Source organism: Mesoplodon bidens, assembly GCF_964165515.1.
Source record: "Mesoplodon bidens genome assembly, chromosome: 16".
In the NCBI taxonomy this organism is placed as follows: Eukaryota; Metazoa; Chordata; class Mammalia; order Artiodactyla; family Ziphiidae; genus Mesoplodon; species Mesoplodon bidens.
In genome coordinates, this window is record NC_138173.1 from 48,111,136 (window position 1) to 48,125,737 (window position 14,602).

The 14,602-nt window shown below is 37.0% G+C and overlaps 1 protein-coding gene across 2 annotated transcripts in view; it reads left to right on the forward strand.

The window, feature by feature from the left end:
- Positions 1-14,602, forward strand: part of ZFPM2 (zinc finger protein, FOG family member 2) — a 479,524-nt gene that overhangs the window by 307,977 nt on the left and 156,945 nt on the right. For both annotated transcript variants that reach the window (XM_081258034.1, XM_081258035.1), the window contains one exon: positions 10,356-10,467. In XM_081258034.1, the coding sequence (XP_081114160.1) occupies positions 10,356-10,467 (112 nt within the window). The remainder of the gene's footprint in view (positions 1-10,355; positions 10,468-14,602) is intronic.

Here is a 14,602-nt window from a genome sequence, read left to right on the forward strand (position 1 = left end):
GAACAATGTAAGCCAACTTGTTGCAAGCTTTAATATCATTCACACACAACTAAATGCAGAATTTATCCTGGTGTTTGTTCTCAAAACATGCACATTTATGCTTTTATTCACATTTCTACTCCTTTTATAAAGAGCATGGTTTGAGAAATGTGTCCAGGGGCAGTATTAATGAAGGTTTATCTCATTTGGTTCTGACTTCATCGCATGCTCCTTTAGTTGCCCCATACTGACTTCATACTGAACAAAGGTCCCCTGGATTGGGAGCATATAGAGCTGAATCTGTTTCATTGGTTGGAGTTCTCTTCTCATTGTTTGTCCCCCATGGAAAGCAAGGCAGCTGATTCCAGAATGGAGTGCCAACCCCTAGTGGTGAGCACTTGACTTTTATTCTCTGAAAGAGGGGAAGTAGTATAGTCCTTCTGCATCTGTTGATTTGTAAAAAAATATATATATATTGAAATCCACTCTCATAGTCAGAGTCTTACTTTAGATACTCAAGTGTTTGTAATATTTGTGTTATTAAAGAGTCCCACAGATTAGATAAGCTTTGTTCGATTTGACTCAGTAGCACCTTCACACTTCTGCCAACTAGTTTGCCAAGCTTTTAATTTTTTGCACCCAACTTTCAATAACTTGTCTCATAAAAATCTGCCTTCCCAAAGGGTACTATATTTATCACAGCGCTTAGCGTATAGTTCAACAATTTCATCTTTTTTTTTCCTCTTTGGAGGGGGACATGTTCCTTGTTCTTATTCTTCTCCAGTCTTGCCATAGACCCTTTCCATCACTTTCAAATCTCAGAATATCAGGTATAATTTTAAGTTAAAAACATAGGTGAGTTCTTAATAATTTATGGTCATAGAGGGAAATAAGGGTGCAAATCATGAAAGCAACATGTAATTAAAAGAGAATGAAACCTTTATGTATATATTTTTAATTTTATTATATTCTTAATATAAGGAATGCCTTTTTTTTTTTTTTTTTTGCCTTCAGATTGGCTAAAACAATACTAATGAGACAGTCTAAAAGGTGGCTGGAAGATTGCAGTGGATTAAAGCATGAGGAACACACATATCTCAGTATCTGAGGTTGACTTTGTGCAGGATAGAGCTTTCTCTCTCTTCCACAGAATGCCTTTGGGTAATTCTCAAAAAGAGACTATTGAATAGAATTTACCACCTTTTAATGTAAATAGGCCATCAGTAGTTGAATGTGTCTATATATCTATTGCATACTCTCTAGATTCTTTATACAAACATTTTTATTTTGACCACACTGCTTTCTCTGTCCACACCATTTTCTTTGGTATGAAAATACCCAAGTAAAATAAATTAGAGTGGCTTCATTTACTGCCTCACCAATAAAAATAGTAGCATTTCCTGAAGTGAAGTATAAACCCAGTGTGTTGAATTTTCATATTTATTGTCTCCTCCACACTTGAGATTTGAGTTTAGACTTGACAGAAATCCTATAGTAGGAAGGCTTATAATGATATTATTGTCAAGCTGTAAGGACATATGAGATCATCTTACAGAAGAGGAAGATGAGACCTGGAGAGGTTAAGTGATTGGCCCCAGGTCACCCAGCTGGGACCACGGCTTTCCAGATCCCTGAACCCTGCCCAGGTTTCTGTGACAGCCTCCTGTGAGGAGGGCTACTCTAGAGCAATTTACTTTTCCCTTCCCAAGGTTTCAGCGCTGACACTCTTCTGCACATTGCACTAAGTGCAAGCCCAGAAATTCTGCCAGGAGCAAAACAACACTCCTTAAACACTCTGTGACTTTCAGAGCCGTATAAAATAAAAGGTTGAAGTTAATGGCTGCCAGCTTGGAGGGAGTAGTTCCTCTTTGGAGCCAAATGTATGTGGAGAACAGATGAGACTGTGGGAGTGAAGTTGGCAAAAGGGAAAGAGAAATGAGTCTATTCTTTTTTTTGAAAATGAAAGTATAATAAATATCTGGATAACTGAGATGTTTATTACTCATTTAAAGATTTTTCCCATTTGAAAAATGAAATATCTATATCTTTAGTATGAGTACTCTTAAATAATGATTTTATATTATTCTAAATATCATGAAATGAATTTTTTATTTGGAAGTTAAGAGATTGTTTTAATGACCTGTATATGTGGAACTGTTTGTGTTCCCTTTCCTAAAAGATCATTATTTCTTATACTAAGATTTCTACATTTAACCAGTGACTCATGTTAAGATAATGTGTTTCAACCATTTTAAGAACGAAAAGCAAATATACCTCAGAGATAATGATTATTTAAATTTTTGGTTCATAGAGATAAAACTGGCTTTGACATAAGGAGTATGGATATAGTAGCCAAGAATTCTATCATTTTATTTCACACTCATTTTGTTTTTGAAAAGTCTCTTACCGTGTTTGAGATCCCACATTACCACAGTGAACTTGAAGACATTTGTTAGCTGAAGTTCTCTGGAATTTCACTCTTGTGCTGTCCTCAAATGATATTTTGTAGAACTGTGCTCAAGAAAAACACTATTCTAATGAAACCTTCCTGGGATTTCCATTCATAAATCTGTTCTGTGCCTAATGGTATAGTGTAGTGGTTCTTATAATAGCACAGTGCTGATGTCCTTCCCATTTAGACTTTCCATATATTTTCTAATTGAAGGTATTCTTAATTTCTTTGAGCTTGAGTTTGAAAATGTGTCTAGCATTTTTTCAAGCAATGCAAGTTAGATCATCTTTTACTAAGTTGTTTTGTTGTTTCTTAAACAGTAACTGTAGATAAGATACTTGGTATGAGTTTGAAAATTCTTAAAATTACTTGTTTAAATCTGTTTCTACAACACACACACACACACACACACACACACACACACACACACCCCTTATTTTCAGACAAAGAAAAAAAAAGGAAGACTGCATTTCTCACTCAAGGGACATCCCAATGTAGCTCAGTGGCCATTTTATTCTATTTTAAATGGAAGTATATGATTTTAATGACATACTTAGTCATATTGACTGATGTCTGGCATTAATTAGTCATGAAAAATATTCAGGTGTTATAGCTGGGCAGCTTGTTCTATATCACCACACAAATAACTTGAACCCTTTGGTACCACATGGAGTACAGTGATTCTGTTTCTGTATTTTAAAGTGATAGTCTTATTTTCTGAAAGAAAAAAATTCTTTACCTTGGTAGCTTCAAGCTCAAACATTCATGCAGTGTCCTGAATAACTTTTTAAAGGGTATTTAGTAAAAAGCACAGTTTTATTAGGTGGAAATCATCATACTAAAAGTTTTATAGCTCTAGTCAAATCAGTAATGTTGAGGCTATATGCCATGCCCAGAATTACTGAAAATACAATTGTGGAGGGCCTTAATTTATCACTTAACATTTCTCCCCACTCCAGGTAGTCCAAAATAATAAGTTATTATGCCTCCGTAGAACAGGCTGTCGGTGAAGGGAATTTTTAAATTCAAGCTCACTGCCACTAGAGACTTCACGCAGTTAAAAGGACAGGGATACAATGCTTTCACGATTGTCAGATTGAATTTGAATTTAATTCCAGTGTGGAGAACTGCTTGGATACATTAACTGAAACTTTTACTGTGTAAAATTTTCCCTGTGGTAGTACAAGGTCAAATCACATACAGTATCATTTTTTTTTTTCCATTTAGATGTAGAGAATAATTCAGCTGGGTGAGATTGGCAGTGGTGGTGGCATCTCATTGCTAAGGGCCAGTAATATATATATATGTGTTTTTCTGGTACTAATTATATTAATCTAATGTCTACAGTAATTTGGAAATTCTTCAATGCCTAATATCAAATATGTTTTTATAGCTAAGAGAACAGAAACAGCTATGAATTGTTAAAACAGCTATGAATTTTGTCAAACAGGCCCAACCCGTTTCACCTATTACCAAGTTATGGAAGCAACACACCAGGAGAATTTTCAGCAGTGTCAAAGTACGTCTCATGGCACTGGCTTGAGATTCTCTCATGAAATTTTGTTATGTTTCCAAACTAAAGTCAGTGGAGGCCAATGTTTCCATCAAATGCCACTTCTGGGTGTTTTTTTGTTTTTTGTTTTTTGTTTTTTTTTTAAGACTGTAATGTCAGGCTCTTTTCATAGGTCAGATTTTCCTAAGACTTCTAGCTCTTTGTAAGTAAGCTTCAGTTTGGAAATGTTCAACAAATATTTCCAGCAAGATTTGGAATCCCTAAGACAGCATTATGTCACCAGCCCCTTGGGTTGGAACTACCCTCTATTCTTTGCCTTTGGGCTGCCTGCTTTTAGCCCCGGTAACCTTTTGGCTTGAGTGTAAACATTTACTGAAGGCTCCCTCCTTTGTCGCTCCAGTAACTCCAGAGGTTAGTGAGAAGTGGATGCTACTTTGACCTCTTTTATCCACATTAGATGATTCTAATTATTCCTAAGAAATGACACTTTTGACCCATTTTGTCCTTGTCAAGTTTGTCTGGTTGTAGACTGTCTAAGCGTGAAACTCTGGGTTCAAACAGTGTCCAGGAGTGCAGATTTTTTTAAACTTACAATGGGGAGTCTCAAAAGTGCACACTATTTCTTTTTAAAACATTCCAACTTAACTGAAATTCAGGCTCCTGTTATATACCTTGAATTGATTTATGACTGAACGAGACTGCCTAGATGTAAAGTACAGACTTTAACCTGTAAAAACCCATGGGTTATTTCAATACAGAAAAACAAACAAACAAACCAACGAAAATGAAGAAAACCTTTGTATAAGTGAGGATGGGCTAGGTTTTGCTGAGGTTGTAAGCAACCCTAATATTGTAACAGTTTTTTACATTAAAACAGTCTCTTTCTTTCTCATGCTACATGGCCACTGTAGTTAGGAGGTCTTCCTCCTTTCCATGCTTGACGGTCAATTCAGCAAACACAAGGAAAGATGGTGAGTCCATTGGTCTTACAGCTTCTGTGTAAAAGTGACGCGAGTTACTTCTTATTCAGTTTCATTGGTGAATTGATGTCATATTCCCATACCTAACTTTGAAAGAGAGACCTAGAAAGTGGAGAGTTGGAAATAATTGATCAATAGCATTAATGACTGCCACCATCTTTAAACTGGATCATAAAGAGTTCTTGTCTTGACTTCTATCCTCATCCCTACAAAAAACATTACCAGTGCCTGAGAAATAGGGATTCCAGAAACGCTCTTTGCACATTTTTAATTCATTTATTCACGTAGGTATTCAGCAAAAGTTTGAAGTGCATCTGTGGTGTACGAAACACTGTGCTGGTCGCTTCATAAGACAGACTTGAGGTAGAAATCATTATCACCATTTTACAGGTGTGTATCCTGAAGTTCAGAATGCTCAAGTTTGAGTGATTTTCCAGTCTCAGAGCCTGCCAGTAGCACATATCGGGATTCCAACCTAGGTCATCTGGCTCCAAGGAGTCAGTAATGTCCTTTCTGCCACACTTCAACTGTAAGGTTAATAGTGAATCATAAAATGTTTTAAATACCCAGTTATAGAGGCAGGAATTGTTAGTCACCACCGTGTATTTTCTCATACTTTAAGGCAAGAACATTAAATATATCTGATGATTGTGGAATAACAATGTATATTTGGTGTTGTTCCAATAAGGGAAAGTTGTTTCACTTCTGAGCACATTTGATAAGGAAATTAAGTCATTTTTTAAACTGTAAGTCAGTAAATCTGAATGTTTTTTGTATTAGTTTTCTATTGCCACCAAAACAAATGGCCAAAAACTTGGTGGCTTAAAACAACACAAATGTATTATATTAAAGCTCTGTACATCAGAAGTCTAGTATGGGTATCACCAGACTAAAATCAATTTGTCAGCAGGATTCCTGCTAGAGGATTCCTTTCTAGAGGATGTAGGGGAGAATCTATTTCCTGTTTATTCAAGTTATGGGCAGAATGTAGTTCCTTGAGGTTGCAGAACTGAAATCCCTGTTTTCCTCACTTCCTGTAACTGAGGCCCATTCCCAGTTTCTAGAGCCCAGCACACTCACTTCATGGCTTCAGTGTGCCATCTTCAAAGGCAGCAAAGGCAGGTGGAATCCATTTCATGTCAAATTTCTTTGCCCTACTGTTTTGCCTTTCCCTTCTACTTTAGGAACCCCTGCTTAGATTGGGCCCATGTGGATAATCTAGGCTCCTCTCACCATGTTGTAACCCTAAACCTTAAGCATGTTCTTCAAATCCCTTTTACCAAGTAAAATAACATATTCACAGGATTCCAAGGGGTTACGGTGTGGATATTTTGGGGGGACCATTTTTCTGCCTACCATACCTTTTACATCCATTCTCTTTTCCTAACATGTTGTACCAACTGTATGCTACCTCTGTAGGATGCTAGATAAACATTTTGGCCTTACTTTCTTCACTTGTCAAATTAGTGAATTAAACTCACTGAACTTTAAAGTTGCTTCTGGCTCTTAACATTCTAGACTTGTATGAATCCTTATGATAGAGAGAGACATGGGAAAGTAAACCTAATGATCAACGTGGATATTATTGTTATTTTCTATTCATGGATTTTGCTGGAGTGTAGATTTCATATAATCCTGGCTAACTCCTTCCTTCTCACACTTGGTAATCTTCTTTGAAGGCAGTCAATCTCTGCAGAAGTTGACTTCTTCAGAAAGAAATTGACTTACCTCCTCAAAACTGTAGTAACTGGTCCCTTTAGATTTTTTTATCTACTTTTTCTTTACAGCTTGGGTATCGCTTTCACCAAGTCTTTGCTACATTTTTGCTTTTGCTTATTGATTTGGAGTCAAAGAAATTGTTTTCCTTTCAATTCAGTTTCTTGAAAAGTCAGATCCTACCTGGGCCCAGGCATAATAAATGTTTGCCAAAGTTTTAAAAGGTATAATGCCTAACTTACCATTAAGGAAAGATATTAAATAACTATTTTTATTTGTGCCACAAAGTCAAATCCTCTAAATCTTAATTTGCTTATGTACAAAATGGAGAAAATGTTAATGCCTAACTCCTGGAGTTGTAAAAATCAAAAAAGATAATGCAGGAGAAGTACTTAACACCCAACGTTTTGCAAGTATTCAATAGATGTAAACCACTAATACTGTTTTATAGTAGGAGGTGCAGAGGTGGACAAGTCATCTGAGTTTGCCCAAGACTTTCCAGTTTTAGCTCTGAAACCCAGCATCCTGGGAAGCCCTTCATTCTCAGGAAAACCCAGACGGTTGGTCACCCTAGGAGCAGCAGTGTTTGGAAACAGAGCTAAATGTAAATATGGGCTCTGTCTTCTGCCAGCTATTTGACCTAAAAGAAATTATTTAATCTTTGAGTTGCAATATCTTTGTCTGAAAATATATGTGAGGACTAAACAAGTAAGGGATTTTGCACAAGTAGCAGCAATAGTAGCAACCTTATTCTTCCTGATTAAAAAAATCTTTACTGTCTTCCTTCTGCTTAGAGGTTTAAGCACAAAAAGGTTTTGCTTGATATGAAAACGTCCTTCAAGATCTGATTCTAACCTGCTTTTCTAGACACATATGCTGTTATGGCCCTTCCACTTATAGGTAGTGATAATAATTGTATCAATGATGATTCCAGTGATGACAGGTAACTGTTATCTGATGCTTTCTGTATATGAAGAACAGCTCTAAAGACTTTATATAAGAACTGAAACCAAAGAATCCCAGAACTAGTCACTATTTCCTATACATACCACTCTTACACACTGCTCAGACTTCGCCCAGGCCATTACTAGCAATTGCAAATGCTTCCTGTCTCTCCTTCAAGATCTTGCCTGAAAGTCACTTCCTGCATGATACCATCCCAGAAGTCACAGGACAGGAGTTTCTCTCCCTTCATTGACCCCAAAACAATTTACACATGACTTTGCCCTCCCTACCTGCTACTCTTTGCCTTATAGTAAACTTTTTTTTTTTAATGTATCCGTATCCTTCACTGAAAAAGACCTGTTCCTATTCCTAGCACCCAGCACAAGACTGGATCAGCAGGTTCCTTTGTAAAATTAATGGAAGATTGTGACTAGCAAACCAATTGATTTACTTTACAGTAAAGATTCCCTAAAGAATTTGTGATCAATGTTTATTTTTCATATTATCTATGGAAAATTGTAAAAGCTGCTTTACTGTGTAGAAATCCATGTGGCTTTAAGAACTTTGGGTATAAAGATTAAATAATTTAAGATGCATGTCTTTCTCATGAAATAAGAGAATACAGTCGAAATGAGCCAGATGCCTGTTGTTGAAGTCTGTTATTTAAGATCAGAAGAGAGCAGATGTTACAAATAACACCACTAAATCCCCCATGCGCAGGTTTATCGAAATGATAGTGTCTCTCCCGTGACTAGTTCTGCTTGCTTGGAGACCTGCTGACCCTGATCTATGGACTTACCTGCTTCCCTAGTAGTAAAAGGAGCTGAAATATGCATCATTAAGACCTATGATTTAATTGGATATGGGCCACTATCATTTCAGATTGAAGAAGCTTACTTGTTCTCAAATTCTATTTTGAAAATGGAAAAACAAAATCGTCACTTAGCCCAGCAGTCCCCAACCTTTCTGGCACCAACGACCAGTTTCGTGGAAGACAAGTTTTCCCGGGGGTGGCGGGGATGGGAATGGTTCAGGCGGTAATGCAAGTGAGTGGGAGCGGCAGATGAAGCTTCGCTCGCTAGCCCACCACTCACCTCCCGCTGTGCGACCCGGTTCCTAACAGGCAGCAGACAGTACCTATCTGCAGCCCGGGGATTGGGGACCCCTGACTTAGACTAATAACCAGAGGGATAACTTGATAACACTTAGTCTAGATTGTTTTAAAAACTTATAATATAAAATTACTTTCTTCCCCCAGGGCTTTCAGATAACTGTTTTTCATGGTTTTACTTTCCAAATATTAAGATACATAGTTGAAAAATTAAAGACTTCAAAATGAATTAAAGTATGAATATGAAAAATCAGTATGCTAGTATTTCTTATGGGTGATCTGGTTTACCGCCTCCTCTGTTTTAATATTTGAAGTATTTTTTTAAACTTATTTTTAATTTGTCCGTCATGGTTGATTTTTTCCATTAAGTAGTATATTTTATGGTAGTTTTACCTCTTACAGTATAATTGATACATCAAAATTGGGTTAGCATTGATTTTATGCATAGCTTTTAATATGGCTTTGCAGTATCAATAGAAGATCTGTGTCTCATGCACTATCAGTGTTGTCATTTGGCCAGTGAAAGGAGGTTTCCAGATTCCTGAGAGATTTGAAATTGCTAGATTACATAGAACTCCTCAAGTGGATACTTGCTAATGCCAATTTGGGAAATTTGTGATAGCGCATCACATGTGGGAAAATCCCAGAATGGGCTGAGATGTCTTCGGCAGGATCATATCTAGGTGAAAATTCAGTTCAAAAATTACCTTGAGACCCTTGTATTGTACTCTGTGTTGTTGTTTCATGGTAGTTGATATACAGAACATGGGCTGGTGAATGATAAACATCTGAATGCCAATTCACTCTGACTCATCGGGAAACACCAGTCTTGCTAAGGCTTACTTATTTCCTCCCTGGTTTATTTCCTGCCATGTTTAACATAGTTAAAGACAAATAATTTGGGTGCCAAACGGCCTAAAATGATGACCCTTTTGAGCCTTATATTTAAAATGTACACTGAAAATATTTTGTTAGAACTAGAGCACTTGTCTCCCTGCTTCTGTGCTTTTCAGAGCAAGGAATGTCATGCTTTAGTTGCTCTGCATCTGAATTTATTCCCAATCCTCTTTTATAGTCTTCTCGGAGACAGTGTATGGTGAGTCATTAGCATTAATATTATTTCAGTTTCAGTGGGACTACATATCCATACTTAGAAAAGGGTGTTGGTGGATTTCATTATTCATTCAGAATAAATTTCTACTCTAATATAAATGTTGCTCAGGATAGAGCTTTGAAATGGATCCTGATTCTTTAAATTCTTTCCTGTCTGTTTCAGGAAATAGTGAGATCCTGTTGATAGTAAAGTACAATGTGTCTAAAGTTCACTTCTAAACACTCTGCTCTTTGCAATGAAAGTCATCTGCATTCTTTTTATAATTCAGAGCTGCAAGAGATCTGTCTAATCTTGGAGATCTGATCCAGTATCACTTAGAAAAAAAATATTCTTGATAATAATTCTACCATTCAGATTAGTGAAAGCAGTCAAGCTTTACAGCTTCTGTCGTCTTAAAAAGATATCATGAGACAGGGGAATAAGGACTTGGATTATGGTTTAGGAGATTTAGTTATTTGGAAAAATAAAATGATTAGTACAGTTATTATTCAACTTTTTAATCAACGAAAGAAAATGGCATCCGTTTGTTATCATTCTTTCTACAGAAGACAAAGGCTCAGGTCCCGATGGTGCTGACTGCTGGTCCCAAGTGGCTACTGGATGTGACTTGGCAAGGAGTGGAAGACAACAAAAACAACTGCATTGTGTACAGCAAAGGTAAGTGCAAGATCATTTCCCTCTCGCTTTGGATGTATTGAAAGCTGAGTGTTGCAAAGTAGAACCAAATGAGCTGAAATGGGAGTACAAAGTAAAATGGGATCCTCTTTCTTCCTTTTTCCCTTATGAATCTCCCTAACCTGTAGTTTCAGCAACTCTGTTGGGTTTTTTTGTTTGTTTGTTTTTTTGTTCTTTTCCTGTACAGTATAAAACAAAATGTGTTAGACCATTAATTACTTAGCGCCATACACATTCACCTAACCGTGGATTGGAGTGCCTTGACTAGTACCTTCCTCGCTGTTACTTTTATTCAGAGCGGGTTCAGTGAAATCTCGGATTCCTCTCTTAGGCATCATCCATCAAAAAGTAAATTCATTTTGAAATTTGGCAGTCCGTGTCAGGGTGTCAAGGGGCGAGTTCTAGAAGGCATTGCATTCCAGCCAGTTTCCTGAAATCACACACGATGAGGGGATAGCTGAAAAGGAAGCCATTGCAAAGACTGAGAATTCCTCCCCATGGTGATTTCTGAAGGGCAGGAGGCAAATGCTAGAGAGGAAGCGATGGCTTGCAGAGCATTGCCTTTGATTTGCTCAGTGTGGCATCAACCTAGACTGCGTCAAACAGCTACACCCTGGCTGCAAAGGAACTGTTGCTCTGGGACACACAACATGGGACCGACTCCCCCAAACTCAGGCCTCTCCACGTGTGTGGTGTGGTTTCCCGCACTTTTCTCCATATTAAGTTCTGGGCCCAAGCTCTGTACTTTTACAGTGAAACCCCTAATCTTACTCCTTCGTAAATATTGCAAAACTTTGTGCTTCTCATGTTTAATTTCTTTTCGCTTTCCTTTTTAACCAAATAGACCTACTGAGATCAAAGATGTATTTGTACATTGAACCTAGAAACCATAAAAGCATACAAGGGAACAAGCAAATAAGCACCCCTATCAATATATTAACATATAAAACACTAATCATAACATCAAAGACTCTTAAAAACTTGCTAGAAACAATTACAACTTGTTTCTATAATCATTACAATTTATACACTTATAAGAGGATTGCCTTTAAACTACCATAAGCCTTTGAAAGTTGAAACACCAGAAAGAGGGAATTTGCAAGCTAAAAAGACAATCTGCACACCAGGATCTGATTATATTCCTTTTCCTTCTGTAACTGCTGGTCTCATACCCACTTATTATCAAACACCAAATACCTGTGGTATGCTGGTGGGAGCTTTTAACTAGAAGGGAAGTAAGATTTTCCCAGGATATGTCACTATGTTCTATCAAAATGGGAAGCAATATTATAGTGAGCCAGCTTACCAGTGTCCACATTCAGAATGCAAACACTACAAAAGATGGCTTGGAGTATAGGATCAATGACTGAGACTAAATTTTTGTTGTACAATATCTTATCTCTATGATGGCAATGTAATATGGAGGAACCAAGAGGATAGCTATTCTATCATAATCCAAATCCATTACATGTTTAAATCGGGCATTGTTTTAGAAGAGATGATTATTATATTGTTACATAAGGAAAAACACTATAACGCAATTGTAATTCTATGTTCAATGGAGTACGTTAGTTTGAACATGTTTACGTGTTTGCATTATGGTTAGATATACCTTAAGCCTCTTGGCAATAAACATTTTGGAGTAATTTGTAGAAGCTTATTAATTAACTCATAAAGCATGGATTGAGCCCAACTGTGTGCTAGCTTTGTACATGGATAATAACAGCCACCCTTTATTAAACACCCCTGAATCCTCTCCTTGGTACTCCCATACCAAATTCTGCATTTCTCTCATTGCTCTTTTAACCTCGTTTTATGATTATCATTTTATGTTTCAAAAAAAGAGTAGTAAAAAGTTAGGTATTATTGCCTGCCTTTCCAATCTACTCTATATTCACTGAGGGCAAGGATTATGTCTCAGTCATCTTTTTATCCTGGGTCTGGCATGCTGCCTGTACAAAAAGAGCACAGAGTAAATAATGATTGGTTGACCAGATAAACAAATGATGAATGGTTGCTAGAAACTATAATAGACACATCACATACTGTGATGATGAACAATATGAATTCCTAATATTCAGTAGTTTTTAACCTACAAAAGGTAACTCGATATTGTTCAACTTACAAGAACAGATGGCATTGCAATTGAAATAACAAGGACTGCAGTAACGACTGTATATGCATAATTTCATTTAATCATCATTTAATACCTCCTAGTAGGTAATTAACATCCTACCCAATTTTACAAAAAATGAAATTGAGACAGCTAGATTAAGTAATTTGTCATGGTCACATAGCTACTAAGTGTTTCTTTTTTTTTTAATTGAGGTATAGTTGATTTACAATGTTGTGTTAATTTCTGCTGTACAGCAAAGTGTTTCAACTACTAAGTGTTTAAAGTGGGATGCAAACACACATCTGTCTAATTAAGGGCCTGAGTTGTACATATTAGAATACATTCTCCCTGCATTAAGCTTTCAAGCAGCTAGATGAGATAAGTAGTGTGTTTCTCATTTTACACAACCTACATTGTGTGTGACTTAGAGCAGTAGTATGGTTGTCCCCGGTTCAGGAAAGCTAACAGAGAAGCCAAATTTAAATCCAGGTTTTGATAATTCTAAATCCTATACTCTCTGTACTGTGTGACTCTACCTTTCCCCTTGACACTATTACATGATGAATAAATTCTCTTAAACTACGCAAACATTTCTGTGCAGAAATCACAGACTATTATTATAATATAGCACTTACCAAAGTACACTTCACATAACCCTAAGATTAAAGGAAAAGTTCCAGGACCAAATATTGCCAGTCTTGGCCCCTCTTGAAAACTCACAAGGCCTTCTGGTATGAATGCTCTGAGAAGTCCTGTAGTAAAACAAAACAAAATAAAAACCTGTGTAACTCGTTTGACTATATGATATGCATATTTTTTTCCCCAGCCAGTGGACATCCATTGGAACATTGGAATTAGTTCTCTGGTTAACACACTTGGGAAAACTCTGCTGTAGATTCTACTCTGATCTCCTAGATGGGCTTCAGAGGCCTGATGCTAATTCCTAGAATTCAGGTTGCCTTTGGAGGAAGGGAATAGTTCACTCAAAGTTCTGTGAATACCTCGATATTCTAGGATTATACTAGGGATTGTTCTCATCATGGAAAATAGGACCCCAGGAATCACTCCTACCAGGACCACATGAGCTCTGAAGCCTTCTATCTTCACAGGCTATGGGTCTGATAAGCCTTCTCAAAGCAAAAGAGTTTTGTAGTTGGAAGGGTTTGGTGATTTAGATTTAATAGGTACATATTGATTGACTCGAACATCTGTAATGTGTGAGACATTTTCATAATGTGTATGTTATTTATCAGTTGGGGCTGTTTTGTTTTCAAATGATAGAAATCCAAATGAAATTGGCTTATACAAAAAATAATCAAAGTGTAAGTGTGTGTGTGTGTGTGTGTGCGCGTGTGTGTGTGTGTAAGCGTGCATGCGTTAGTGTATCGGGGGTAGGGAAGTTCATCCGCTCATATAACTGAGAATCCAGGGATCTGCTAAACTTCAGGATCAGTTTAATTCAGTTGTTCACACTTTGTCCCCAGACTGTCTCTATCTTCTGCCTCTTCTTTCTTTGTGTGTTTCATCCTCAGAAATGTTCTTGTCAAGTGGTGGGAAACTCCAAACTTATTCTACAAGCACAGCAATCCCAGTGAAAAGAGAGCTTTTCTGGGTTTTATTTGGGGTACATCACATACCAATCCTTGAACCAATTAATCACTATGACCCTTCCTTACAAACTACAATCATCTGTAGATCTAACCCCACATAAACCACTGAGACAAAGGAGAAGTAGTTCCCCAAGTGAAACCAAAGTGCTACTTCCAGACAGAAAAGAATGGTTGCTTGATGGGCTAACATCCATGTACCCAGATGCAACACATTACTCCTAATGTCTAAAAAGCTCTCCCTGAAGCTGAAAAGTAAATTCCAGATGCCAAAATTGCATTGCCTTATTTTGTTTTCTAGCTAAGAACCTAAACTACTTATGAATTCTATGCCAAAATCATCTTTATTGGGCCTGGCTATCTGAAAGTATGTTAGTACCTATTTACAAATAGA